General features: G+C 42.5%; 1 protein-coding gene across 1 annotated transcript in view; it reads right to left on the bottom strand.

The window, feature by feature from the left end:
• The window catches only part of IQGAP1 (IQ motif containing GTPase activating protein 1), a gene marked incomplete at both ends in the record, with an annotated part of 127,793 nt that overhangs the window by 78,165 nt on the left and 23,723 nt on the right, over nt 1-25,905 (bottom strand). Inside the window, 3 exons of the mRNA XM_080691744.1 lie at nt 3,325-3,401; nt 10,000-10,077; nt 11,936-12,092. Coding sequence (XP_080547870.1) covers nt 3,325-3,401; nt 10,000-10,077; nt 11,936-12,092 — 312 coding nt within the window. The remainder of the gene's footprint in view (nt 1-3,324; nt 3,402-9,999; nt 10,078-11,935; nt 12,093-25,905) is intronic.

Genomic DNA, 25,905 nt, shown 5'->3' with positions numbered 1-25,905 from the left:
ATGGTTTGAGGACAGCCTCAGCTACTTAGTGAGGCCCTTTGCAACTCAGTAAGACCAAAATAAATAATAAAAAATACGGCCGAGGGTATAGCCCTGAGATAGAATGTCCCTGAGTTCCATCCCCAGTACCGCAAAAAAAAAGTAATTTGTATATAATAAACTCAAACACTGAATCTAAAACACACTAGGTGTTTTGAAAACACAGAGTTTACACATCCATAACAGCTAAACCTATTTTTAGAGAAGTGCAAACATAAATCATATATACATGTATGTATGTATGTATGTGAATGTACATGTATATATGTGTGTGTGTGTGTATATATGAGATTAAGTGCTTTTCTTTAGGGTAAAACATTCAAAATAGAGCTATAGAGCTGGGCATAATGGCACACACTTCTAACCCCAGTATTGAGAGGCTGAGACAGGAGGATCTCAGGATCAAAGGCAGCCTTAGCAATGTAGTGAGGCTCTCAGAAACCTAGTAAGACCCTGTTTCCAAATAAAGAAACAAAAAAATCGAGCTGGTGGCATAGCTTGGAGGTAGAATGCCTCTAGGTCCAATCCCAGTACCAAAAAAAAAAAAAAAAAAAAGGACCTATATAGCCATGTGCAGTTGCACATCACTGTAATTCCAGTACCTAGAGGCCAAGCAAGGATTTTAAGTTGTTTTTTGTTTTTGTTTTGTGTGGTACTGGGGATGGAACCTAGGGATTACAAGCGTGTACCACCATACATGGTTCTATTTAGAATTTAAATAGTCCAAAATAAAGGTTATCAACACAGATCCCATAGAACAGAGCCAACAACAAGGCTCAGAATGAATCTAATTTTGGTTCCTGCATGAACATATGAAATTGCTAATTCTCAACCAAGGAGACCCACTGGTTTTCAGCAATATTCATTCATGTGTGCTTTACACTGACTCCAGTGATAACAGCAAATGTTTGATCAAGAAATGGGGACAAAGTCGAGCATGGTGGCACTCACTTGCTAATCACAGCATTCGAGAGGCTGACTGGAGGATCGCGGTTCAAGGACAGCCTCAGCTACTGCTTAGTGAGGCCCTCCGTAACTTAGTGAAACCCTGTTTCAAAATAAAGAATACAAAATAGGACAGGGGGTGTAGCTCAGAGGTCGAATACCCCCTGGGTTCCATCCCCAGACTTGAAAAAAAAAAATGGAGACAGGGCCAGATGTGATGGCAGACAACTATAATCTCGTACTTGGGAGGCTAAGACAGGAGAATCATAAATTCAAGGTCCTCAGCAACTTAGTGAGACACTATTTCAAAATAAAAAAATAAAAATAGGGCCGGGGGTATAGCTCAGAGGTAAACACTCCTGGGTTCTATCCCCAGTACCATCCAAAAAGAGAAAGAAAGAAAGGGAGACAGGGCTGGGGGCTGGGGGTATTGTTTGGTGGGAGAGCATGTGCTTAGCATACAGGAGGACCTGGGTTCAATCTCCAGCACCAGGAAAAAAGGAAAGGAAAGAAAAACTGAGGACCATAGGTTTGTTTTGTTTTGTTCTATCTTCAATACTGGGGGACTGAACCAGGGTACTTTACCACTGAGCCACATCCGTAGCCCTTTTTCAATCTCCCCCCCCCCCAAACTAGGGATTGAACCCAGGGGCTTTCTACCTCTGAGCTACACCCCCAGCCCTACTTTTTATTTTTTATTTTGAAATAAGGTCTCACTAAGTTGTGGAGGGCCTCACTAAGTAGCTGAGGCTTACAGCAAACCTGGGATTCTTCTGTCTCAGCCTCCCAAGTACTACGATTACAAGCGTGCACCACCATGTCAAGCTTTCAATCTTTTTTTAAGTTTGAGACAGAATCTCACTACATTGCTCAGGCTGGCCCCGAACTTGTGAGAGTCCTGCCTGAGTAGCTCAACCTCCAGAGTAGCTGTGATTACAGATATGTATCACTCTGCCCAGCAACAATAGACGCCTTTAGATCAATATTATACATGTAATATCCATGCAATTAATATTTTTAAGCACATATATAATATGCTATATAAAAAGAGTAGCCTAAACAAACAAATCTCATATTCACGCCTCATTCACTTCTACTATCTTCTCCTTTAGTCCTATGTCCATCAAGTAAATTTGGTGAAATAGTACATACTATTAATCTATACTACTCTAGTATACTATAAGCATCTACTCTTTTTCCATCCCACGCTCCCTCCAGGTATATCACTTCTTCTTTCCACTTTAATACATGTTGATTCTAACTACTAGGGACTTGAAATTAAGTAAACTTCCAAATTTACCATGAAAATGTGAAAAAAATAATACTTTATTTCAGTTCCTATGATCATATTTGTTTTGGTATAAAAACTTAGTGCCAAGTATAGTGGTACCTGCCCATAATCCCAGTACTTGGGAGGCTAAGACAGGAGGATTGCAAGTTCAAGGACAGTCTCAGCAAGTAGTGAGACTCTCATCAACCTCACAAGACCCTTTTTCCAAATAAAAATGAAACAGAACTGGGGACTCTTCGGAGACAGCAGATCCGGGCCTGCTGATGACAACAGAACTCACTTGCACTTCAGCGCTTTCTCAGTCCCTCTTCCCTACCTCTAAGCCTCTAAGCCCTTCAATAAAGTGACTTGACTCCAGAAAAAAAAAGAAAAAAAGAAAAAAGAAAAAAGAAACAGGACTGGGGATGTAGCTTAGAGCTAGAATGCCCCTGGGTTCAGTTCCCAAAGCCCCCCCCAGCCCCCCCCACACAAATAAATAGTGAATAATACTTAGTGAATAAATAAATAACAAGAACCTAGCCAGGCGTGGTGGCACACGCTTGTAATCCCAGTATTCGGGAGGCTGAGACCAGAGGAGGATCGTGGTTCGCGGACAGCCTCAGCTACTAAGGCCCTTTACAACTCAGTGACTCTGTGGGGGAAAAAAAAAAAAAAAGAATAAAAAATAGGGATGGGGGTATAGCTCGGAGGTAGAATGCTCCTGAGTTCCATTCCCCATAACCCAAAACAAAACAGAAAAATATAAAAATAAAAAGGGCTGGGTGTGTGGCCTGGAAGAAGAATGTCCTTTGGTTCAATTGCTTGTACTAAAAAAATAAATAAATATAATATGTGATTACACCATATTTTTACAACAAAACTGTTATTATGGGAATAAATAAATTCCTTCTCTCCACTCCCTAGAAAAACACAGCTGTTTCTCAACCATTCTGTGAGAATAAGAGCATTCTATCTTATTCAAAATTCCCAAAGCTAATGAAAACCGTTTTTACACACTCAGTTGAGGTGATATTTCTAAACTGCTTATTTTACCAAAAAGACCAGGTTACCTGAGTGCATGGATACAGTAGATACATCGTGGCATATTCTTTCGATCATAGATATCTGTTGTTTCTGGATAAAAAATCTAGGAAGAAACAAAGGTAGAGTAAGTTATCTACCACTGGTTTCATTTGATCCTTCACCAATCATCAATGATACAAATAAAACTATGGACGGTTAGAAAATAGTGTTCACATTCAGCGAGTACCTTCATTAGGATAAGCAAACATTTCATAAGTACTCCATGAAATAAAATGCCATGACCTAGAATCAAAAGTACTACTATCTAAATATTCCTATTTGGTCAACCCACTGAATTTCATTAGGCATATAAAGAGGATTTACTTATTTCAGACCAAGCCATGGACAAATGCAACCCAAATTCTAGTCTAGTTTAAATCAATGGCAAGTGTATGAGGTTTTATAGGACCACAATCTTCCTAATTACTACCTACCATGTCTAGATTAATAACTCAACAACAAGCACTATACTGTGCTTTGGGGAAGTGGGAAGAAAAAAAACTGAAGTGACCAGAATAGAGAACAAATGTGGGAATGTCGAAGAAAGGTACATTTCCCCTTGGCAGCACTTAGCACAATCAACCAGTCACTTGTATTCTCTGTATGGCTACTCCAACAGACTATAAGCCATATGAAGGCAGGAGACATGGTCCAAGTAATTCACTGCTCTATCTTCAATGCCAAACCCAGGGTCAGGCCACCTGAAGGAGTCCTATATTTAATAAGTTAATAAGGTAGGATAGCAATGGAATATGTTTAGACTTGGAATAGCCTTGAATTTCAAGATCTATTCTCACAGTAATATGGTACCATATAGCTCAAGCTGTGATGTAGAGAAATAAAGGGGAAAGTGGACAGGGAAAGTGAAAGATTGAATAATGACTTGATTAGAAGAATTGAGATAGCAGTACAGACCTACAACAGAAGAAATGTGAAGTCCTAGGCTGAAGAAATGAGTGAATCACAAAAGACAAAAAGGTTTTCCAAACAAGAGAAATGGCAAGAATAAAGCAAGAATAACCATGTTTATGAGAGAGTAGGGAGGTGTGTGTGTGTGTGTGTGTGTGTGTGTGTGTGTGTGTGTGTGTAATTTTACAAAGTAACAAAAAATTAGGTTAGGAAGGTAGAATGGAATCAGATTTTTATGAGGACCTTAAAAGTCAGACAAGTTTGAACTTGCTAAGTAGGACATACAGAAGCTTTGGCGTCGAGGATAAAAATAGACGGGAAGACTTCTAGAGACAGGACATAGGATATAGTAAATAATGAGGAGATTGGAGCTCGGTGAGGCAGGATGGGAGGCTGTTGTAATAGTAAAATAAACAAAATATTTCAAATAAGCGAAGGGTTTGGGTATGAAAAAATTGGGAGTCCAAAATCTAAACAAAATTTGGAGCCTAGATGACTGTGAGAATGAAGGCATGGTAACATTTATTACAGAAAAGCAGGAATTTCTTTGAGGAAAAGGTAGATTTAGTTTTAGATATGAAAAATTCTACAAGATAGAAAGCTATCCCAGGAGAAATGTTAAACAACTTATTGACAATATTGTGTTTTTACATCAAAACTCTTCAGAATAAATGAATCTAGCTGGGTGTGGTGGTGCACACCTGTAATCTCAGTACTTGGAAGGATGAGACAGGAGGTTCACAAATTCCAGGCAGCCTCAATAATTTAGGAAAGCCTTCAGCCACTTAATACGACCTTGTTTCAAAATAAAAATGGCTGGAGGTGTAGTTCAGTGGTAAAACACCCCCAGGTTCAATCCCCAGTACAGAAAAAAAAAAAGGAGAGACAGAGAGACAGAGAGAGAGACAGAGAGAGAGACAGAGAGAGAGAGAGAGAGAGAAAAGAAGAAGAAGAAGAAGAGGAGGAGGAGGAGGAGGAGGAGGAGGAGGAGGAGGAGGAGGAAGAGGAGGAAGAAGAAGAAGAAGAAGAAGAAGAAGGAGGAGGAGGAGGAGGAGGAGGAGGAGGAGGAGGAGAAGGGAGAAGAGGAAGAAGGAGGAGGAGGAGGAGGAGGAGGAGGAGGAGGAGGAGGAGGAGGAGGAGGAGAAACAACAACAACAACAGACTAGTTGGGCAGATTTAAAATAATAATTAAAAAATACAATATAGCTGGGCGTGGTGGCACACGCTTGTAATCCCAGCATTTGGAAGGCTGAAACCAGGGAATCGCGGTTTGTGGACAGCCTTAGCTACTTAGTGAGGCCCTCCGCAATTTAGTGAGATCCTGTTTCAAGATAAAGAGTAGAAAATAGGGCAGAGGGTATAGCTCGGAGGTCAAATGCCTCTGGGTTCCATCCCCAGACCCGCAAAAAAAAAAAAAAAAAAACAACAATATAGCCGGGCATGGTGGTGCACACCTGTAGACTCAGTATTTGAGGCTGAAAACGGAGGATCACAGGTTCATGGCTAGCCTCTGCAACTTAGTAAGGCCCTGTTTCCAAATAAAAAATAAAATAGGGCTGGGGGTGTGGCTCAGAGGTAGGATGGCTCTGGGTTTGATCCCTAGCACCAAGAAAAAAATAAAAACAGGGCATGGTACACATGCTCGTAATCCCAGTACTTGTGAGGTTGAGCGAGGAGGGTATTAGGTTCATGGCCAGCCTCAGCAACTTAGTGAAATCCTCCTCAATTTACTGAGACTCTATTTCAAAATAAAAATAGGGCTAGAGGCGTAGCTCAGGGGTACAGCGCCCTTGGGCTCAATCCCCAGTACCACACAAAAAATATTAACAAATCAAAATGACAAAATATTTCAGGAAGAAGGGAACAACAATACCAGTTACAACAAAGTCAGAAAGGGGTCCAAGCCAACTTAGTGAGAACCCATTTCAAAGTAGAAAACAAAGTGGGGCTGGGGCTGCAGTACAGGGGTGAAATGCCTCTGGTTTCAAATATGCATGTATGCACATATATAATTTTAATGAGTCAGAAAGGATAGGAACCAAAATGTTATTATATTAAGTTTCTATGCTTGGGCTATACTTACCATATAAAGAGATTACGAAAGATATCCAATAAACACTTTATGTATATTAATTACATGTTACACTGTATTACAGGGGACAATACATTTTAGGCTAAGTATCTTTAGTTCATATTATTCAGAATCCTTCTCGACCTAAATCATGTAAGATACACACTTCAAGGTTAATGGTTATGATTACCATGTTGTCCCTGAAAGCCTTTAGGGGATTCATTTGCTGTGGCCCAGGACAATACACTACTGTTACTAAATAGAAAGGTAATAAAGTTATACCATTAAAAAGGCATTTTGAGCCGGACGTGGTGTCACAGGCCTGTAATCCTAGCATTTGGGAGGCTGAGACCAGAGGATCGCAGTTTGCGAACAGCCTAAGCTACTTAGCAAGGCCTTTCACAACTCAGTAAGACCCTATTTCAAAATAAAGAATAAAAAAAATAGGGCTGGAGGTGTAGCTCTGAGGTAGAATGCCCCTGGGTTCCATCCTCAGTACCGCACACACACAAAAAGGCATTTTGTAGTGACAACAGTACTATTATATTAACAAAGCTCTCAGTACCATTCAAAAGAAATTAAACTGCCACTGCCAACTGGTGAGACACTATATAAACAAAGGATGAGAAATTACAGGTGCACAGTATGGTATTTTTACTATACAGTACAGCATTTTATATATTAAAAAACAGGAAGCTGGGTGTGGTGTTGTATGCCTGTAATCCCAGTACTTGGGAGGCTGAGACAACAGGATCACGGGTTCAAGGCCAACCTCAGCAATGTAGTGAGACTCTCAACAATATAGCATGACCCTGTTTCAAAACAAAAAATAAAACTGGTCTGGAGTATAACTTGGAGGTAGAATACCCCTGGAGGAGTCAATCCCTGTACCAACACCCCCAACACCCCCCCCAAAAAAAAGGAACAGGAAGTTACAGGTGTATAAAAAGGCCAAGTAGCTGTAAGAGCTTTTGATGTATTGCATTTCCTGACATTTGTAGGACCTAATTCTCACACAAACCAGAGACAAGGAAGAGAACTTCAGCATTTTGCTCTGGGGAAAAAAAGAGAGAGGATAAAGCTAGTCTTCTCTGAAAACTCAATTCTGGATTTAACAGACTTCGACAACTACGTATGTAACAATGAGTTCAGCACTGTGCTAAATACCAAGTATTCGCTTTCAAGTAATGTTAGCCCCTGTCTGTCTGTCTGTCTGTCTGTCTGTCTGTCTGTCTATCTATCTATCTATCTATCTATCTATCTATCTATCTATCATCTATTTTTGGTTGCTGGGGATTGAAACCAGGGTTGTTCTATCTCTGAGTTACATCCCAGCCCTATTTCTTTGGGGGGGGGGGGTGGTACTGGGGGTGGAACCCTTCTACCTCCGGGCTACACTTCCAGACCTATTTTTCAGGTTTTCATTTGGAAACAGGATCTCTTAGGCCAAGGAGGCTGGCTTCGAACCTGCGATCCTCCTTCCTGTCTCCGCCTCCCAAGCGCGGGGATTACAAGCGTGCGCCGCCACGCCCAGCATCCCAGCCCTATTTTATTTTTTCTTGGAGCAGGGTCTCACTAAATTGTGAAGGGCCTCACTTAGTTGCTGACACTGATCTTGAATCTGCAATCCTCCGGTTTTAGCCTCCCAAGTACTGGGGTTGTAAGTCTGTGCCCTCACACCTGACGTTTTAGCCACTTTCTCATACTTCACATCTCACTTCCTTTTCTTTCTTTAGTTACAAAAATTGGGGCTCTACAGGGAAGTATAAAGAAAATTAAAACCACCTCTAAATCCTGTCACATAGAAATGAGAAAAACATACCTTCTTACAGATGTTTCCCAAGAATATCCACTTTAATTTACACAAAAAGAGTAAGCTCATCTTAGCCAGACACAAACATTTATAACCTGTTTCACTCCCTCCATTTACATCAAAGACAACTCCCTCTGTCTACAGAAGTTTAAATGTGCGTGCGCACACGCGCACGTGTGTGTGTGTGTGTGTGTGTGTGTGTGTGTGTGTGTGTTACTGGGGATTGATCCCAGAGGCATTCTACTTCTGAGCTACAACCCCAGCCCTATTTTATTTTATTTATTATTATTATTAGTTTTTGTGTGTGTGTGTGTGACACTGGGGTTCCTGGAAGCCCTTCTACCTCCGGACTACACTCCCAGACCTATTTTATATTTTTTTTTGGAAACAGGGTCTCTTAAGCCAGCGCGGCTGGCTTCGAACCTGCGCAATCCTCCTGTCTCCGCCTCCCAAGCGCGGGGATTACAAGCGTGCGCCACCACACCCGGCTTATATTTTATTTTGAAACAGAGTCTCACCAAATTGAGGCTGGCTGAGAACCTACAAGTACTGAGATTATAAGCATGTATCTCAAACCTGACCTAAATTCAAAAAAACAAGTTTTTTCAGGTCTGGGATGGAACCCAAGGGCATTTGACCTCCAAGCTACACCCTCTAACTTATTTTTTATTCTTTATTTTGAAACAGATCTCACTAAGTTGCAGAGGGCCTCATTAAGTAGCGGAGGCTGTCCACGAACCCTGATCCTCTGGTCTCAGCCTCCCAAATGCTGTGATTACAAGTGTGCACCACCATGCCCAGCCTTGTGTGTGTGTGTGTGTGTGTGTGTGTGTGTGTGTGTGTGTGTGTGTGTGTTACTGGAGATTGAATCCAGAGGCATTCTACTTCTGAGCTACACCTCCAGCCCTATTTTTTTTTAATTCTTTATTCTGAAATAAGGTCTCACTGAGTACCTGGGAGGCTGAGACAGGAGGATTGCGCAGGTTCAAAGCCAGCCTCTGCTACTTAGTGAGGCTCTCAGCAACTTAGTGAGATCCTGTTTTCAAATAAAATACAAAATAGGTCTGGGACTGTAGCCCTGGATTCCATACTCAGCACCACAAAATAAATAAATACATAAATACATAAATAAAATAATGAACCTAAGAGTATGTAAATTCTATCTAAGAAATAACTTTTTTTTTTTTTTTGGTGGTACTGGGGTTCCTGGAAGCCCTTCTACCTCCGGGATACACTCCCACGGGCTACACTCCCAGACCTATTTTTTAACATTTTTATGTGGAAACAGAGTCTCTTAAGCCAGCGAGGCTGGCTTCGAACCAGCCGATCCTCCTGTCTCCGCCTCCCAAGCGCGGGGATTACAAGCATGCGCCACCACGCCCGGCCTAAGAAATAACATTTTAATGTAAATCTACAACTGATATAGCAAAAAATAAATATCATCATAGAAAATTTCTCTAGGGTGGGGTCAGATATGAGAAGTATAAAAGAACAAAATCCATTTCCTAAATCAAACAGAAAGACTCTTTTGTACTAAAAGACAATTAACTGTCAGGGGCAGTGGTGCACAGCTGTAATTCTAGCTACTTGGGAGGCTGAGGCTGGAGGATCACAAGCTCAAGGTCAGTCTGGGCAACTTAGTGAGACCTTGTCTCAAAATAAAAAGCACTTGAGAGTGGAGTATTCTATGAAGACTTAGTTCTGGATTTAACAGACTTCGACTTCAGTGGTTGAGCAGCCCTGGGTTCAATCCCTAGTACTGGGGGAACAAAATTAACCAGAGATTCTGAAAATGATCTCACAGGTAGAATGAGAGCCAATACTCTGCAGAACAGAACAACCAGAGCAATGGCGCAGGGAGGGAGTTACCTTAGGCAGTCCAATCTCATCCATGGCGTTCAACCACTGAATCACGTTATCAGTGTGTCTGAAGTGGAGACCAGTTGCCTAAAAGAAATGTGAGACCATTAGGCACTGTTGGCAAATAGAGAATAAAAACCTCCTTGCAAAAGTTTCCTTATGAGAGCTTAAATTCTCTCAAATTTAAAATATTCCCGTTTATATCCCAACACCAACAAGCCAAATCCCCGCCTCAGCTCCCCTCGCTTAGGAACAACCTGAGAACCTTCCTGTGTACAGTGTACTTGACAGAACATGGCTTTGGAGTGACATCATCCTGACTGAACTCGTGGCTTGGCCACTGACGGGTAACACTGAACAAGTCACTTCACCCTTCCAGTCTGAGTTTCCCCATCTACAACACCTGCTTTATATATCTGTCATAAAGATTAAATGAGCCAGGCATGGTGGCGCACACTTGTAATCCCAGTACTTGGGAGGCTGAGACAGGTAGATTGCAGGTTTGCAGCCAGCCTCAGCTCCTTAGTGAGATCCTGTTTCAAAATAAAGAATAAAAAATAGGGGTATAGCTCAGAGGTAGAATGCCCCTGGGTTCAAACCTCAGTACCACACACACACAAAAAAAAGATTAAATGAGGTAATGTAATAGAGCAATTAATATGGTATCTGAAAGACAGAAGAGACTAAGAAAATGACAGGCATTATAAAATATATCAGTAAGGGTTCTCCTGCTACACATAGAAATACCCCTCCAACACACACACACACACACACACACACACACACACACACACACACACACACACAGTCTGTCTGCGCTTGTGTGTGTGTGTGTGTAGTTGGGGTTTAAACCCAGGGCTATGAATACGCTAGGTAAGTGCGCTACCTTTAAGTTAAAACTTCAGCCACTATATCTGCTATTTTTGAACAAAGCTCGTTGCAAATTAAAGAATTAAAAAATTTGAACAGGGGGTGTAGCTACTGCTGAGCTCCTTCCCCAGGCCGATTTTTTTTTCCCCCTTGATGGTACTGGGGATAGAACCAGGGGCATTCGACCTCCGAGCTACACCTCCAGCCCTATTTTTTATTCTTTATTTTGAAACAGGGTCTCACTGAGTTGCAAAGGGCCTCACTAAGTAGCTGAGGCTGGCCACAAACAGTGACCTTCCTGTCTCAGCCTCCCAAATGCTGGAATTACAAGGTCCGCCACCACACCTGGCTCCCCAGGCCAATTTCTTATTCTTTATTTTGAAACAGGGCCTCACTAAGTTGTGAAGGGCCTCACTAAGTAGCTGAGGCTGGCTGCAAACCTGTGATCCTCCTGTCTCAACCTCCCAAGTACTGGGATTACAAGCGTGTGCCACCACATCTGTCTTAAAATTAGGTTTAGAATAGTAATTCTGCTAGTTACTTCCTCAAAGAATGAAAAAATTTCACCGAGCATTATGAAAACTTCCACATACATGGCATCATCTTAAGATTTCTACCACGACTGGCAGAAGTAGCTTAGTGGCAGATCACTTGCCTAGCATGCATGAGGTCCCAGGTTCTATCCCCAGCACCCAAAAAGAACTCTAACCATGAAACATAAGACAAGCTGGGTGTGATGGCACACACTTGTAATCCCGGTACTTGGGAAACTGAGATAGGAGGATCGCAGGATCAAGGCCAGCCTCAGCTACTTAGTGAGGTCCTCTGCAACTTGGTATAATACTCCTGGGTTCAATCCCCAGTACCCCCCCAAAAAAAAAAGACAGATAAAGTTTTATTACTATACCTTGCCTTTGCACTATCTTCTCCATTCTGCCGGGCAGCTTAAAGGTTGTACTTCATCAGTACAAACACACCTTACACGTATTTCTCTATAGCGCTCACTTAGAATAAAATATGCTAACTTCTTTCTCAAGTTTACTGGAGTTGAAGTAACAAGCAAGGACAAACTCACCTTGTATCTGGTCTGCTCTCGATCATAAATTTTTTTCAGGGACACCACTTTGGGAGAGAAGAAGTTTCCTAGTTTGGCAAGATAGACCCCGTTCCTAAGCCCTTCCTCCAGTTCTGTGGTAGGGGGCAGATCTTCACTGAGACAAGCTTCCATCCACCTGCAAGAGAGAGAACATGTTAAAAAAGAGAAAAGATCAGAACTCAAGGTCAGGTTCAGTCCCCAGGACTGCAACCAAACCAAACCAAACCAAACCAAAGAAAGCAACTAACACCTTTTGCAGATACGAAGCTAAATATATGCATTATCTCATTTGATCTTTGTAACAACCTCATAAAGTAAGTAGAATTACTGTTCTCATTTTACATATATAAAAACTGGGTTCCAAAAAGTAAAGTTTCCAGGGCATTCTACCTACGAGCTACACCCTCAGCCCTATTTTTCATTCTTTATTTTGAAACAGGGTCTCACTGAGTTGTAAAGGGCCTCACTAAGTAGCCAAGGCTGTCCACGAACCCAGATCCTCCAGTCTCAGCCTCCCAAATTACAAAAACTCCCAAATTACAAACTAGAATTACAAGCATGCGCACCACGCCCGGCTGTTATCCAAGATTATTCACATAGTAAGCTCACCCTAAACCTAAGTTGGTGTGATACCAAAGCCTATACTCTTCTTTACTTCAATATGCTGCGTCCTTCAAAAATAATAATAGCTACCACCTACTAAGCATTCACTAACCAAAGGTCAAATGCTAAAGCTGAGCTTCCTGAAGCATCCATCAGAACAGGACTTCAGTAACAGCTCTCACTCTATTAAGCACTGAGAGAGACCTATTAAGTATTAAGCCCTGGTGAAATTGACAAAATTAGTTTGACAATTAAGTGCTTATGCAAAACTTTATCTTTATTATAATTACATAATCATTTTTACTTTTTTATATTTAGTCTTTTTTAAGTACTGAGATTCAACCCAGGGGCATTCTACCTCTGAGCTACACTCCCTCCCAGCCCTATTTTATTTTTATTTTTATTATTTATTTATTTATTTATTTATTTATTTATTTATTTTTGCAGTACTGGGGATGGAACCCAGGGGCATTGTACCTCCAAGCTATACCCCTAGCCCTATTTTTTTTAGTCTTTTTATTTTTTGAAACGGTTTCACTGAGTTGCAAAGGGCCTCGCTAAGTAGCTGAGGCTGTTCACAAATGGCGATTCTCCAGTCTTCACCTCCTGAATGCTGGGATTACAAGCATGAGCCACCAAGCTGGCCTTATTTTATTTTTATTTTGAAACAGGGTCTTGCTAGGTTGATGATAGTCTCACTACTTGCTGAGGCTGTCCTCCAACCTGCAATCATCCTGTCTCAGCCTCTCAAGTACTGAGATTATAAGCATGCACCACCACACATGGCTTAGTCTGTTTGTAACAAGTTTGGTTTTTCTGCTTGTCTGTGTTCACCTGCTTGTCTGCATTTTGATGCTCAGGATTGAATCTAGGAGCACTCTACCTCCAAACTACATCCCCACAGTAAGTTGTTGAGGCTTGATTTGAACCTGCCATCCTTCTGTCTCAGCCTCTTAAATACCAGGATTACAATCATATGTCACCAAGCCGGGCTCAAGTTTTCTTTTATACATGTTTTAAATTAATTCTCCAAAACAATTACCTACTATGACAGCCACACATTCAGGAAACATTTCTGACTCCTCTGTGTGAGGCTCATCAGTGGCGTGTAATTTGTACTAAATACCAATCCCTATCGCCAAGGAAATCATTATCTGGGAAGAGAGATGCTTAAACAGCTAGCTAGCCAGGCATGGTGGCGCAGGCTTGTAATCCCCGCGCCTGGGAGATGAGACAGGAGGATCGCGCAGGTTCGAAGCCAGCCGCACTGGCTTAAGAGACCCTGTTTCCAAAAATAAAAAAGTATAAAATAGGTCTGGGAGTGTAGCCCGGAGGTAGAAGAGCTTCCAGGAACCCCAGTACCACCAAAAAAAAAAAAAAAAAAAAAAAACCCAGCTAGCTACAACAGGAGGTGATAACTGAACTAGGTTTTGCAAGACAGTATTTAGAGAGGAGAAAAATGGGAAGACATCTAAGATAATGGAATAGAATAAACAAAAAAGCAAGGAATCAAATGGAGCATTTCAGGAATGACAAATCTCTGTGGTAGACAACTAGGTGAAGATGCATCACAACACCGGTATTTTTTAACTGCAGGCAATGGGAACCAACAGACCTTTCCTAGCAGAAATTGGCCTGGGTCAAACCGGGGACTTAGGGGAGGCTAGAAGATAGATTCAAGAGAGAAACATTAGGCAACTATTTCAGCAAATCAGGAGAGAGACAATAAGGTCCTTACCTGGAGCAATACAGAGGCAGACTTGTCCCCAATTAACCACTTGTTAGGAGAGTAGGCAGGAGGGAAGGGAGGAAGATGGTGGTTTCCCTAGAGTACTGGGAAGGGGTAGGGGTGGTTACCTTTTTTCTTTTTGGCGGTACTGGGGGTGAAACCCAGAGGCATTTGACCTCTGAGCTACACCCCCAGCCCTATTTTCTTTTTTCTTTTTTTTTTTTTTTTGGTGGTACTGGGGTTCCTGGAAGCCCTTCTACCTCTGGGCAAAACACAGCCAGACCTATTTTATACTTCTTGATTTTTTGGAAACAGCGGATTTTTGGAAATTTTGAAAAATCACCCACTTGTAATCCCAGCATTGGGGAGGCCGAGACAGGAGGATCACGGTTCACATCCAGCCTCAACTACTTAGTGAGGCACTCCGTAACTTAGGGAGACCCTGTTTCAAAATAAAGAATAAAAAAAAATCGGGCTGGGGGTATAGCTTGGAGGTAGAATGCCCCTGGGTTCCATCCCCAGGACCACAAAAATATTTTAAAAAGTTCTTATGGCAGGGGAGCACCAAGAGCTTGTGTATGTCAACATGATTTACATTATGATGTGAGAATATAATGCACCAATAAAAATACACACTAAAAAAAGTACTTATCCAGGCATGGTGGCACATGCCTGTATCCTAGTACTTAGGAGACTGAGATAGGAGGATTACTTGTTTGAAGCCAGTCTCAGCAACTTAGCAAGACACTGTTTATAAATAAAAAATAAAATAGGGTTAGGGTGTAGCCTGGAGTAGAATACCCTTGGATTCATTCCCCAACACCACTCCCCCCAAAAAAAGTACTTAAATTCTGTAAGGCAATTTTTAAAAAACTAAGTTTTCCCGGGCATGGTGACACACATTTGAAATCCCAGTACTTGGGAGGCTGAGACAGGAGGACTGCAGGTTCACGGACAGCCTCAGCTTTTTAGTGAGGCCCTCTGCAACCTAGTGAGACCCTGTTTCAAAATAAAGAATAAAAAATAGAGCTGGGGGTATAGCTCAGAGGTAGAATGTCCCTGGGGTTCAATCTCTAGTACTGCAAAAAAAAAAAAAAAAAACTAACTAAAAATTTTAAAGAAAAGAAACTAGGCTGAGATGTAGCTCAGTGGTAGAGCACTTGCCAAAAATAAAGACAAGAAATTGGAGGGAGGGGTGGGACCCACAACGTAATAAGGAACTAAGAAAGAGCAAGCGAGAAGGACAGAGACAGTTTTTTGTTTTTTTTAACTAGGAATTGAACCCAGGGGTAGTCTACCCCTGAATTACACCTTGTCCCTTATTTGTTTGTTTGTTTGTTTGTTTGTTTATATTGGTGCTGGAGGTGGACTCCAAGGGCTACACCCCCTCCAAGCTATACCCCCAGCCCTATTTTTTATTATTTATTTTGAAACAAGGTCTCACTGAGTTGCAAAGGGCCTCACTAAGTAGCTGAGGCTGCCCTTGAATCAGGATCCTCCTGTCTCAGCCTCCCAAATGCTGGAATTACAAGCATGTGCCACCACGCCTGGCTTTTTATTTTTTATTTTGAAACAAGGTCTTGCTGAGGCTGGCCAAAAACCTGTGATCCTCCTGTCTCAACCTCCTAAGTACTGGGATTATAGACATCAGTACCACCCCTGGCTTATATATGTGGATATTATTAAACACCTGAAATGTTTAAGGACAGCCTCAGCAAGTAATGAGACTCAAATCACTCTAATAAGATTTTTGTCAAAGTAAAAAAAAATAAAGTAGGGATGGTAGAGTAATTCAAAGGTAGAATGCCCTTAAGTTCAATCCCCAATACCAAAAGAATAAAATAAAAAATAAATACCTGAAGCAAATAAAATGACAAATACTTCCCTTGAAAAATGGGCAAGAAATACAAATAGGCAACTCATAAAATAAACATAAACGGCCAGTAACTATAAGAAAATTCTCAATCTTACTACTAATCAAAGATGTGCAAGCTTAAAAAAAAACAGTATTACCATGTTCCAGCTATTGGATTACCAAAGATTTTTTAAAAAGAATAACTTATTAGCTGGTACATGGGGAAAACCCACATTCTTAAACACAATTTCAGGGGGAAAAAAAAAAAAAAAACTAGAGCCAGGCACCATCCATAGCAAACTTACAGAAACTTCTATAAAAGGAAAAAGGAAATATTATTTTTAAAAACTGAATTGATTTGTGGCATGGATGACTAAATAAAAGATGATGCCATTAAACAAGCCTGGGGACATCCACAATAGGAAGAGGGTGCTAAAAATTCATTTCTAAGCCAAGCATGAATTGTGGTGGCTTGTAACACTTGTAATCCCAGTACTTGGGAGGCTGAGACAGGAAAATCACAGGTTCGCAGCCAACCAGCCTCAGCAACTGAGTGAGGCCCTCCACAACTTACTGAGACCCTGTTTCGAAACAAAAAATGAAATAGGGCTAAGGGTGTAGCTCAGAGGTAGAATGCTCTTGGGTTTAATTTTCAGTACCCCCCCCACACACACAAACCAGAAATAAAAAAAATCGTGTCTGAAACAAGCTCACCTTGAAATATCTAAGGGAAATCTAGGGAGTCATGTCCTACAGGCAACTGAAAGCACAAGTCTGAAACTCGAGAGGGAAACAAAGCATCGTTTCAAGTCTGGGAGGGGATGAAATAGGGAAATGTTGAAACAAATAACAGAGATGAAAGACTGTGCTCAAAGAACACCAACATCTAACAAGTAAAAGAACCTCACTGTGGTAAAATGACAATCGGTTAGGGACTCTGTGATGGCAATCTAGGAGGAAAAAAATTCCAGCAATCTGGAAGACTAGCCACTGTGAATGCTGCAGAAAAACAGGTGGCAAAGAGAAAAGGATTGTGACAAATAAGGGAAAAGGTCACCTGTGACCTCGAGGGGCCTCTCAGTGGAGTGGTGAGGCAAGACTCAGAGTACTCGGCTGGCTACAGTGACGCACACCTGTAATCCCACTACTTGGGAGGCTGAAACAGGAGGATCACAAGTTCAAAGCCAGCCGCAGCAACTTTGTGAGCCTCTTTCCAAAGAAAAAAATAAAAATGGGCTGGGGGTATAGCTCTGAGGTAGAAATGTTACTGGGTTCAATCCCAAACACCACACACACAAAATAAATAAATAAACAAATAAATAGGGCTGGGGATGCAGCTCAGAAGTAGAATGCCTCTGGGTTCAATCCCCAGTCACGTACACACACACACACACACACAAGCACGCACACACATGCAGATACACAAAGAGTCAGAGTATAATAACTAGAAAAAATGACATGAGCTGGGCATGGGGGCACACGCTTGTAATCCTCCCGCTTGGGAGGCAGAGACAGGAGGATTGTGCAAGTTCAAAACCAGCCGCGCTGGCTTAAGAGACCCTGTTTCCAAAAATTAAAAAAGTATAAAATAGGTCTGGGTGTACAGCCGGGAGGTAGAAGGGCTTCCAGGAACCCCAGTACTATGAAAGAAAGAAAGAAAGAAAGAAAGAAAGAAAGAAAGAAAGAAAGAAAGAAAGAAAGAAAGAAAGAAAGAAAGAAAGAAAGGCAGACAGACAGACGGACGGACATGAACTAGAAAACTAACTAGAAGTGGGGAAGGAGAAGTAGCAAACAATCTCTTTTTTCAAATTTAAGAAAGGAAAACGTTTTCCCACATGCCACTGCTGTGGAACTGCTATGAAGATGTAGACTTTTATAAAAACACTTCCTAAAAAGTTAGGCATAGTAGCACACACCTATGATCTCTGCTACCTGGGGAGAGCTCATGCTGGAGAGGCAGGACAATCACAAGTTCAAGGCCTGAGCAACTTAGCGAGACCCTGTCAAAAACTAAACTAAAAAGAGCTGGAGGTATAACTCAGTGATAAAGCATTTGCCTGGCATGCATGAGGCCCTGAATTCAATCCTCAGTACCTCCCCCAACCCCTGAGGGGGAGAGAAAACCTTACTGAGAAGACCAACAAGCTCAAGTCTGAACCCTCAGGTTCTACAGAAAATGTAAACGCCAAGATAAGAAGAAAATTCCTCCCAGATCAGCAAAGACTGATCTTTGCTGGGAAGCAAATGGAGGAAGAATGCACTGGGTCTGACCACAACATTCAAAAGACCACCCTTTGCCTAATGTTGGGACTTCATGGTGGTGCTAAAGAGAAAGAATTCTTAAGGAAGAATAAGCATACAAGAAAGTTAAGCTGCTGTCCTAAAAAACTGTAAAGTGGATGAAGATTGAAAATTTTGTTGCTTTTGTTAAAAGTACCCTTCAGATCACTGCTAGAGGTTTTATGGCCAGTCACTTTGACAGACATTATTGAGGCAAATTTGTCTGACAACACTGCTTCAACAAAACAGGAAACAGGCAACTGTATATCAGTTAATAAAAGGTATGAACAAAAAAAGCGAGAAATTGGGGGAATGGAGAAAAAATTAGTTTGAGATAGGTAGCATATTCAGGAAAGGGTTTTTTTCCCCTTTTTTCTTTTCTTTTCTTTCTCTCTCTCTGTGTGTGTGTGTGTGTGTGTGTGTGTGTGTGTGTGTGTTACTGGAGATTGAACTCAGGAACATTCTATCTCTGAGCTTCACCCCCAACCCTAATTTTTTTTTTTTTTTTTTAAACAAGGTCTCACTAGTTGCTGAAGCTGGCTGTGAACCTCTGATGCTCTGGTCTCAGCCTCCCCAGTCCTGGGAGCTTGTGAGCATGAAGCACCATTCCTGGCTTTTCTAACAACTGTGGAGGTAGGTGTAGTGGCACACCCCTGTAATCCCAGTGAAACGGGGTTTCTTGAGAAGAAACCCAGCTTTTCCTTAAGATGAAACGGAGTTTCTTGAGAAGAAACTCAGTGTTTCCTTACCGGGTTCTTGTCTACGGTGAGCGAAGAATGACATCCACAGACCGCAGGAAGGGGAGTAAAAGGTTTAATGGAAGTAACAGGGAATAGGAAAAAGTAGCCGAACACCCCTAAGGGCTATCGGGGCTCTGGTGTCCAGTAGCTGCCTTCAGGTCACTACCCAAGTGTATCCCGGGCCAAGTGCCTTCAGTTGCAAGCTGCTTTCTCCCAAAGTCCATGCAATCTGCTTTCTCCCAAAGTCCATGCAATCTGCCAGAAAGAAAGTGCAGGGCCCTAGGGGCCCTGGTCGGCCTTGATATCCAGCAGAGGCCTTTAGGTCACTACCCGAGTGTAGTCCAGGCCAAGTGCCTTCAATTGCACTCCACCTTCTCTCAAAGCTAACGCGAAGAGAGAGAGGAGAGAGGAGAGAGGAGAGAGAGAGAGAGAGAGAGAGGGAGAGAGAGAAGAGGAGAGGGAGAAGCTCCCCAACAGGGAGGGGTTCCCAGAGTGGGTAACCATCCTGGTGACTGCGCTAGGGGTTTATATATATATATCTTCGTGTCCTCTATTGCTTGGAGTTTGGGAAGCAGCTCTCAAAATTTGCATAGGGTATTTGCATGTCCTTTGAAGGGTCTCCTTTCAGTAGGAGTGTCAGACTTGCTCCAGTGATGTCTCCTGGGTTTGTTGATTAGTAAACAGATGGTTTTGTGAAACTTTGGCCATTCTTATCTCTGAACCTTGGAAGAGCTGGTCTCTTTTAGGAGCCTTGGAAGTTAATTAGTATTCGTTGCCCCTCAGGAAATTAAGTTTTTTTCTACCAGGCCTCTTCCTTATCTGCCTACTTCCTTTCTATCTCCTCACCAGTATTTGGGAAGATGAAACAAGATGAGTATTTTTGAGAACAGCCTCAACAAGGAGTGAGACTCTCGGCAACTTAGTGATGCCCTATTTCAGAACAAAAATAAAACAGAGCTTGAAGATAGGTAGAATGCCCCAGAGGTTCAATCCCTAGTATTATAAAAATAAACAAATATCGTAGAAGCAGCATATATTTGCACAATTTGCAAGAAAGTACAAGTGAAGGAGCGACTAACAATTCAAAAATAAAGAACTAAAGAAAGAAGGTTCTCAAGACTGAGGTGGCAGTCTGGGGAAAGGAACATACTCCTATTTCTTCTCCTAGAAAAGAGGGAAGGAAAGAAAAATGACCAAAAATGACATGTCATCTAACTGACCTCTGAGCTTCCATTTCCCATCTATAAGAATATTACAAACAACATTCCACCTCAGGTCGTGTGAGATTAAATGACAATACAAACCAGGCACAGTAGTACACTCCAATACTTGGGAGGCTGAGACAGGAGGATCACAGATTTGAGGCCAACATGTAGTTGTAAAGTGGGGGCAGGGCCGAGAGCTAGGAGGTGGAGCCTGCGATTCCGGGGACCAGACCTCCCGCCCCGGAAGAGCAGAGTTCAGAGAGGATCCGGAGAGTGAGGGAGGTATTCTCCCGCCGGCCACCGGCCCCCGCGCCCCCGCGGGGGCTGGGGGTTGACCCGGGGGCTGGGGATTGACCCCCCACGAATAAAGCCTCTCGTAACTTATTATGGATCTCGGCGTGTCTCTATGCTAGTGGGGCACACCCCGCATTTTCTACAATCTTACAGTAGTAACTTAGACCTTGTTCCAAAATAAAAAATAAAATAAAGAGCCAGGGGGTCTAGCTCAAGCATCCTTGGGTTCAATCTATAGAACTACAAAGACTTAATAGATACCAAACACAAGAAGGCTCTAAACGACAGCTACATATCTGCATGTATGCAGGAGTTCGTGTGAAAAGGCTAGGTCCCCAGAAACAAATCTACTTCTGGAGTCTGACACTCAGTTATGAAATACCTGTCTACCTTGTCCCGAGAACATTTTTCAGCAGTAGTGAAGAGTTGGCTCTACCCATTCCACCACTCAGCAAGACACAGAAGTGACTATACTGAGAACTCCACTTACTCTGGAAGCCTTAAAACAAGCCCGGACCAAGAGCATATGTAGAAAAGAATCAGGGTGGGAATCTGAATTAGGGGTCTGTGAAGAGGAACCAGTTGAACAAGTTCTGCAGAGCACATGACTTCGGCGGTTTCCCAGCTCGCAATACGGAAGGGGAACACGAAGGGGAACACGCCAATGCAGGAACTGAATGCTCCAAGCCACTGAGATTCAGTTCCTCCAGGGACTGCTCTTCTGCCACACCCATCTGCACAACAGGTCCCCCAAGTACCAGGATTACTCTATGCTGAATACCACCCAACTCTGGCTGTCTTCCCCCCAAATTAGCATTCTATTAAACCACTAACATCTGAGAAGCATGTAGGCACAGGAACCAGCCTGGTGATTTAAAAATACAGTGGTAAGCCCAAGAATTGAGAGGAAGGGATGGCTGAGTACTCAATGAAGCATTCTTCGTCATGTGACACAATTAAAAAACATAAAGTAAAAAAACAAAACAAAAAACAAAAACATAAAGTATAAAAAGATACCAGTTTAAAAGAAAGAAAACAGCTGGGTGAACCCGGGTGTGATGGCACATGCTTATAATCCCAGAGTTTGGGAGGCTGAGACAGGAGGATCTCTATTCGAGGACAGCCTCAGCTACTTAGTAAGGCCCTTTCCAACTTAGTGAGACCCTGTTTCAAAATAAAGACTAAAAAATAGGGCTGGGAGCATAGCTCAGAGGTAGAATGCCCCTGGGTTCCATCCCCAGTAACACACACACACACACACACACACACACACACACATACACACACACCAACTGGGTGTGGTGGCTTGTGCCTAAAATCCCAGTATTTGGGAGGCCAAGATAGGAGGACCACAAGTTTGAGCAGCCTCAGCAACTTAGTGAGACCCTCTTTGTTTCTTTCTTTTTTCTTTTCTCTTTCTTTCTTTTTTCTTTCTTTCTTTTTTTTTCTTTCTTTCTTTTTTTTTTTTTTTTTTGTGGTACTGGGGATAGAACCCAAGGGCCTTCTACCTGCAAGCTATAACCCTAGACGGACAACCGAGGGACTTATCTATTTAATCTATCTATTTATAAAATTTACTTATTGTAGTACTGGGGATAAAACCCAGGGGGGCATTCTACCTCCGAGCTACACCCCAGATCTATTTTTTATTCTTTATTTTGAAACAGGGTCTCACTAAGTAGCTGAGGCTTACTGCGAACCTGCGATGCTCCTGTCTCAGCCCAAGTACTAGGATTACAAGTGTGTGCCACCATGCCCGGCTCTAGAAAAATAATACTGAACAAGGACCTTAGAAGCAAAGAAGGGACAGGATCCAGACCATAGATAAAGAATACTACTCCTTGTCTCAATTCTAACATAATAAAAAATATGAGATTATCCCAAGTTCTTATCGCCATTCTACTAAAATTCTTACCCTCTATTGCATACACATTATATTCACAACCCCTATTTTATATACAACTTTGTGCTAATTCAGCTGAGCAAAATTCCTGAACATCTACTCTGCAAAAACCAGTCATAAGAGGTGCTCAAGGGTATGAAGGAGTAGCAAAGGCCAGTTCCGATTCTGAAGGAGCACAAAGGAGTGCGCAGAGAGCTTTCCCCTCCTCCATACAACCTCAGCTTATCTTGCAAAAGCCAGCCATAAAATAACCTTTCCTCATCTCAACCCTCACACAGTAGCTGTTTCCATATTTCCTTGGCAACCATTGCCTTGTGACATTTTAGGCTTTTCATTTTTTGTTCGGTAACTCTGTGTGCATGTGTGTTTTACTAGAGACGGAACGAGTGGGGGCATTCTACCTCTAAGCTATACCTCCAACCCTACCTATTTTAATCTTTTTTTTTCCTGGTACCGAGGAGCACTGTACCTCCAATCTACATCTCCAGCCCTATTTTTTAGTCTTTTCGTTTCTGAAACGGTGTCTCGGGAAGTTGCGGAGGGCCTCACAAACTGCTGAGACGGGCTGTGAACCCGAGACTCTCCTCTCAGCCTCCCTAGTACTGGGATCACAAACGCGTGCCACCACACTTGGATCTTTTATTTACAAACGGGGTCTCCCTAAGTCGACAAGGCCAGCTCAAACTTGTGACCCTTCCGGGTCAGCCTCCCAAGTGCTGCGACCCCAGGCAGGTGCCACCACGCAAGCGGGACGCAGAGCTTCGGAGTTCTCTGCTCCCTCTAAATCTCGTTTCTTCCTTAAATATCCTCGGTCCTTTCAATGCTTCCTCATAAACCATAATTTATTAGACCCTTTACCATCCTGGTCATGCTCATCTAACATGCTCCTGTCCTAGAGCAATAACAAGGACCACACCCACTGATTAGAAGTGGCTCTTCTGGTTCCATATCAAAACAGATTCTGAACCTTTTCAACACTGCTTGCTGTGGGTGGGAGGAACTAACCACAAATCCATCATCCCTATTCTAGACTACCAAGAGCTCACCCCACCATTTTTATTCGTCTGTCTCCAGTACTAAGGACTGAACCCAGGAGTCTGAGCACCCTAGGCAAGTGCCCGCAAGCTCCCTCTTTAAATATGGCCTCCACGCTTGTAATCCCAGCATTTGGGAGGCTGAGACAGAAAGATTGGGGTTCGAGGACCGCCTCAGCTACTTAGTGAGGCCTTTTGCCACTTAGTGAGACCCTGTTTCAAAATAAAGAATAAAATATAGGGCAGGGGTGTAACTGGGAGGTCAAATCCTCCTGGGTTCCAGCCCCAGCCCCACAAAATAAATAAATATGGCCTCCAGAACGGAACACCAATTTCAGGCAGTTTATGAGAGTAGAGAGGGCGCTAGAACCATCTCTTTCTTTGCTGCCTACTTCACATTTCTACTAGTGGCTAATGATTGTTTCAGGCTTATTTCATTTTGTTTTCACACTAACACTATTCTCACTAGTGCTGTTTTTCCCCTTGTACTTAAGACACTCTTTGAACCCAAATGTATGAGTTCACAGTTATCACTATTAAGTTTCATCTATAGCTAGGCTTGGTGGCACAAGCTTATGATCACAGTACTTGGGAGGCTGAGATAGAAGGATGGCAGGCTCAAGACCAGCCTCAGCAACTAGTGAAGCCCACTACAACTCAGTGAGATCCTGTTCCAAAATAAAGAATAAAACAGAGTTGGGGGTATAGCCAGAGGTAGAATGCCCCTGGGCTCAATCCTCAGTACCACCCCCAAAAAATGTTTTTTTTAATCCATACATTCAGAGTACTTACATTCAAAGTATTCTGAAAGCAGAATTTGCTATGTAATATACTGGATAAATGTCATTGATGCCTTTTTAAGTCCCAGTGTTTCCTATATATAAAACATACCCAAAGCCAGACATGGTGGCACACACTTGTAATCCCAGTACTTGGGAGGCTGAGACAGAAGACTGCAGGTTCAAAGATAGCTTTGGGCCAGGCGTGGTGGTGCACGCCTGTAATCTCCACGCTTGGGAGGCGGAGACAGGAGGATCGCCCAGGATCGAAGCCAGCCGTGCTGGCTTAAGAGACCCTGTTTCCAAATTAAAAAAAAAAAAAAAGTATAAAATAAATCTGGGAGTGGGAGTGTAGGCCGGAAGTAGAAGGGTTTCTAGGAGCCCCAGTACCACACACACACACACACACACACAAAGATAGCTTTGGGAACTTAGCAAGGCTCTCAGCAACTTAATAAGAACCTGTTTCCAAATAAACAAAATCAGGCTAGGGGAACAGTTTGGAGGTAGAATACTTCTGAGTTCAATCCCCAGTACCAAAAACAAAACAAACAAACAGAAAAAAAAAAAAAAAAAACTAAAGATCTTTGAATTATACACCAATGGCATTTTTTTTTGTGTGTGTGGTGGTACTTGGGTTCCTGGAAACCCTTCTACCTCCGGGCTACACTCCCAGACCTATTTTATATTTTTATTTGGAAACAGGGTCTCTAAAGCCAGAGAAGCTGGCTTCAAACCTGCGTGATCCTGTCTCTGCCTCCCAAGTGCGAGAATTATAAGCGTGCGCCACCATGCCAGGCTTTATGCTTTATTTTGAAACAGGGTCTCACTAAGTTGCAGAAGCTGTCCACGAACTGCAATCCTCTGGTCTCAGCCTCCCAAATGCAAGGATTACAAGCGTGCGCCATCATGCCTGGCTGGCTTTTTTTTTTTTAATTGGGGATTGAAGCCAGGGAGTGTTCTACCACTGAGCTATACTTCCAACTCTTTATTTACTTATTTACTTATTTTTATGGTGCTGGAGAATTGAACCCAGGAGCATTCTACCTTTGAGCTACACCCTCAGCCCTATTTTATATTTTATTTTGTAAAAGGGTCTCAGTAAATTGCAGAGGGCATAAATTGCCAAGGACGGCCCCAAACCTGCAATCCTCCTGTTTCAACCTCTCAAGTACTGGGATTACAAGCATGTACCACCACACTTGGTTGATTTTTTTATTTTGCAACAGGGTCTACCTATGTTGCTGAGGGTCTCATTAAGTTGGTGAGGCTGGCCTTGAACTTGGGATCCTCCTGTTTCAGCCTCTCAAGTACCGTACTACAGGCATGTGCCACCACACCCAGCCATTTTTAACCATTTTAAGGCACACAGTTTAGCCAGTGTGGTGGCGCATGCTTGTAATCCCAGCATTCAGGAGGCTGAAACTGGAGGATCGCGGTTTGTGTACAGCCTCAGCTACTTAGTGAGGCCCTCCACTACTAAGTGAGACCCTATTTCAAAATAAAGAATAAAAATAGGGCAGGGGG

This window comes from Muscardinus avellanarius, assembly GCF_963383645.1.
Source record: "Muscardinus avellanarius genome assembly, chromosome: 3".
NCBI classification, from domain to species: domain Eukaryota; kingdom Metazoa; phylum Chordata; class Mammalia; order Rodentia; family Gliridae; genus Muscardinus; species Muscardinus avellanarius.
This window is presented reverse-complemented; position numbering and strand designations above follow the sequence as displayed.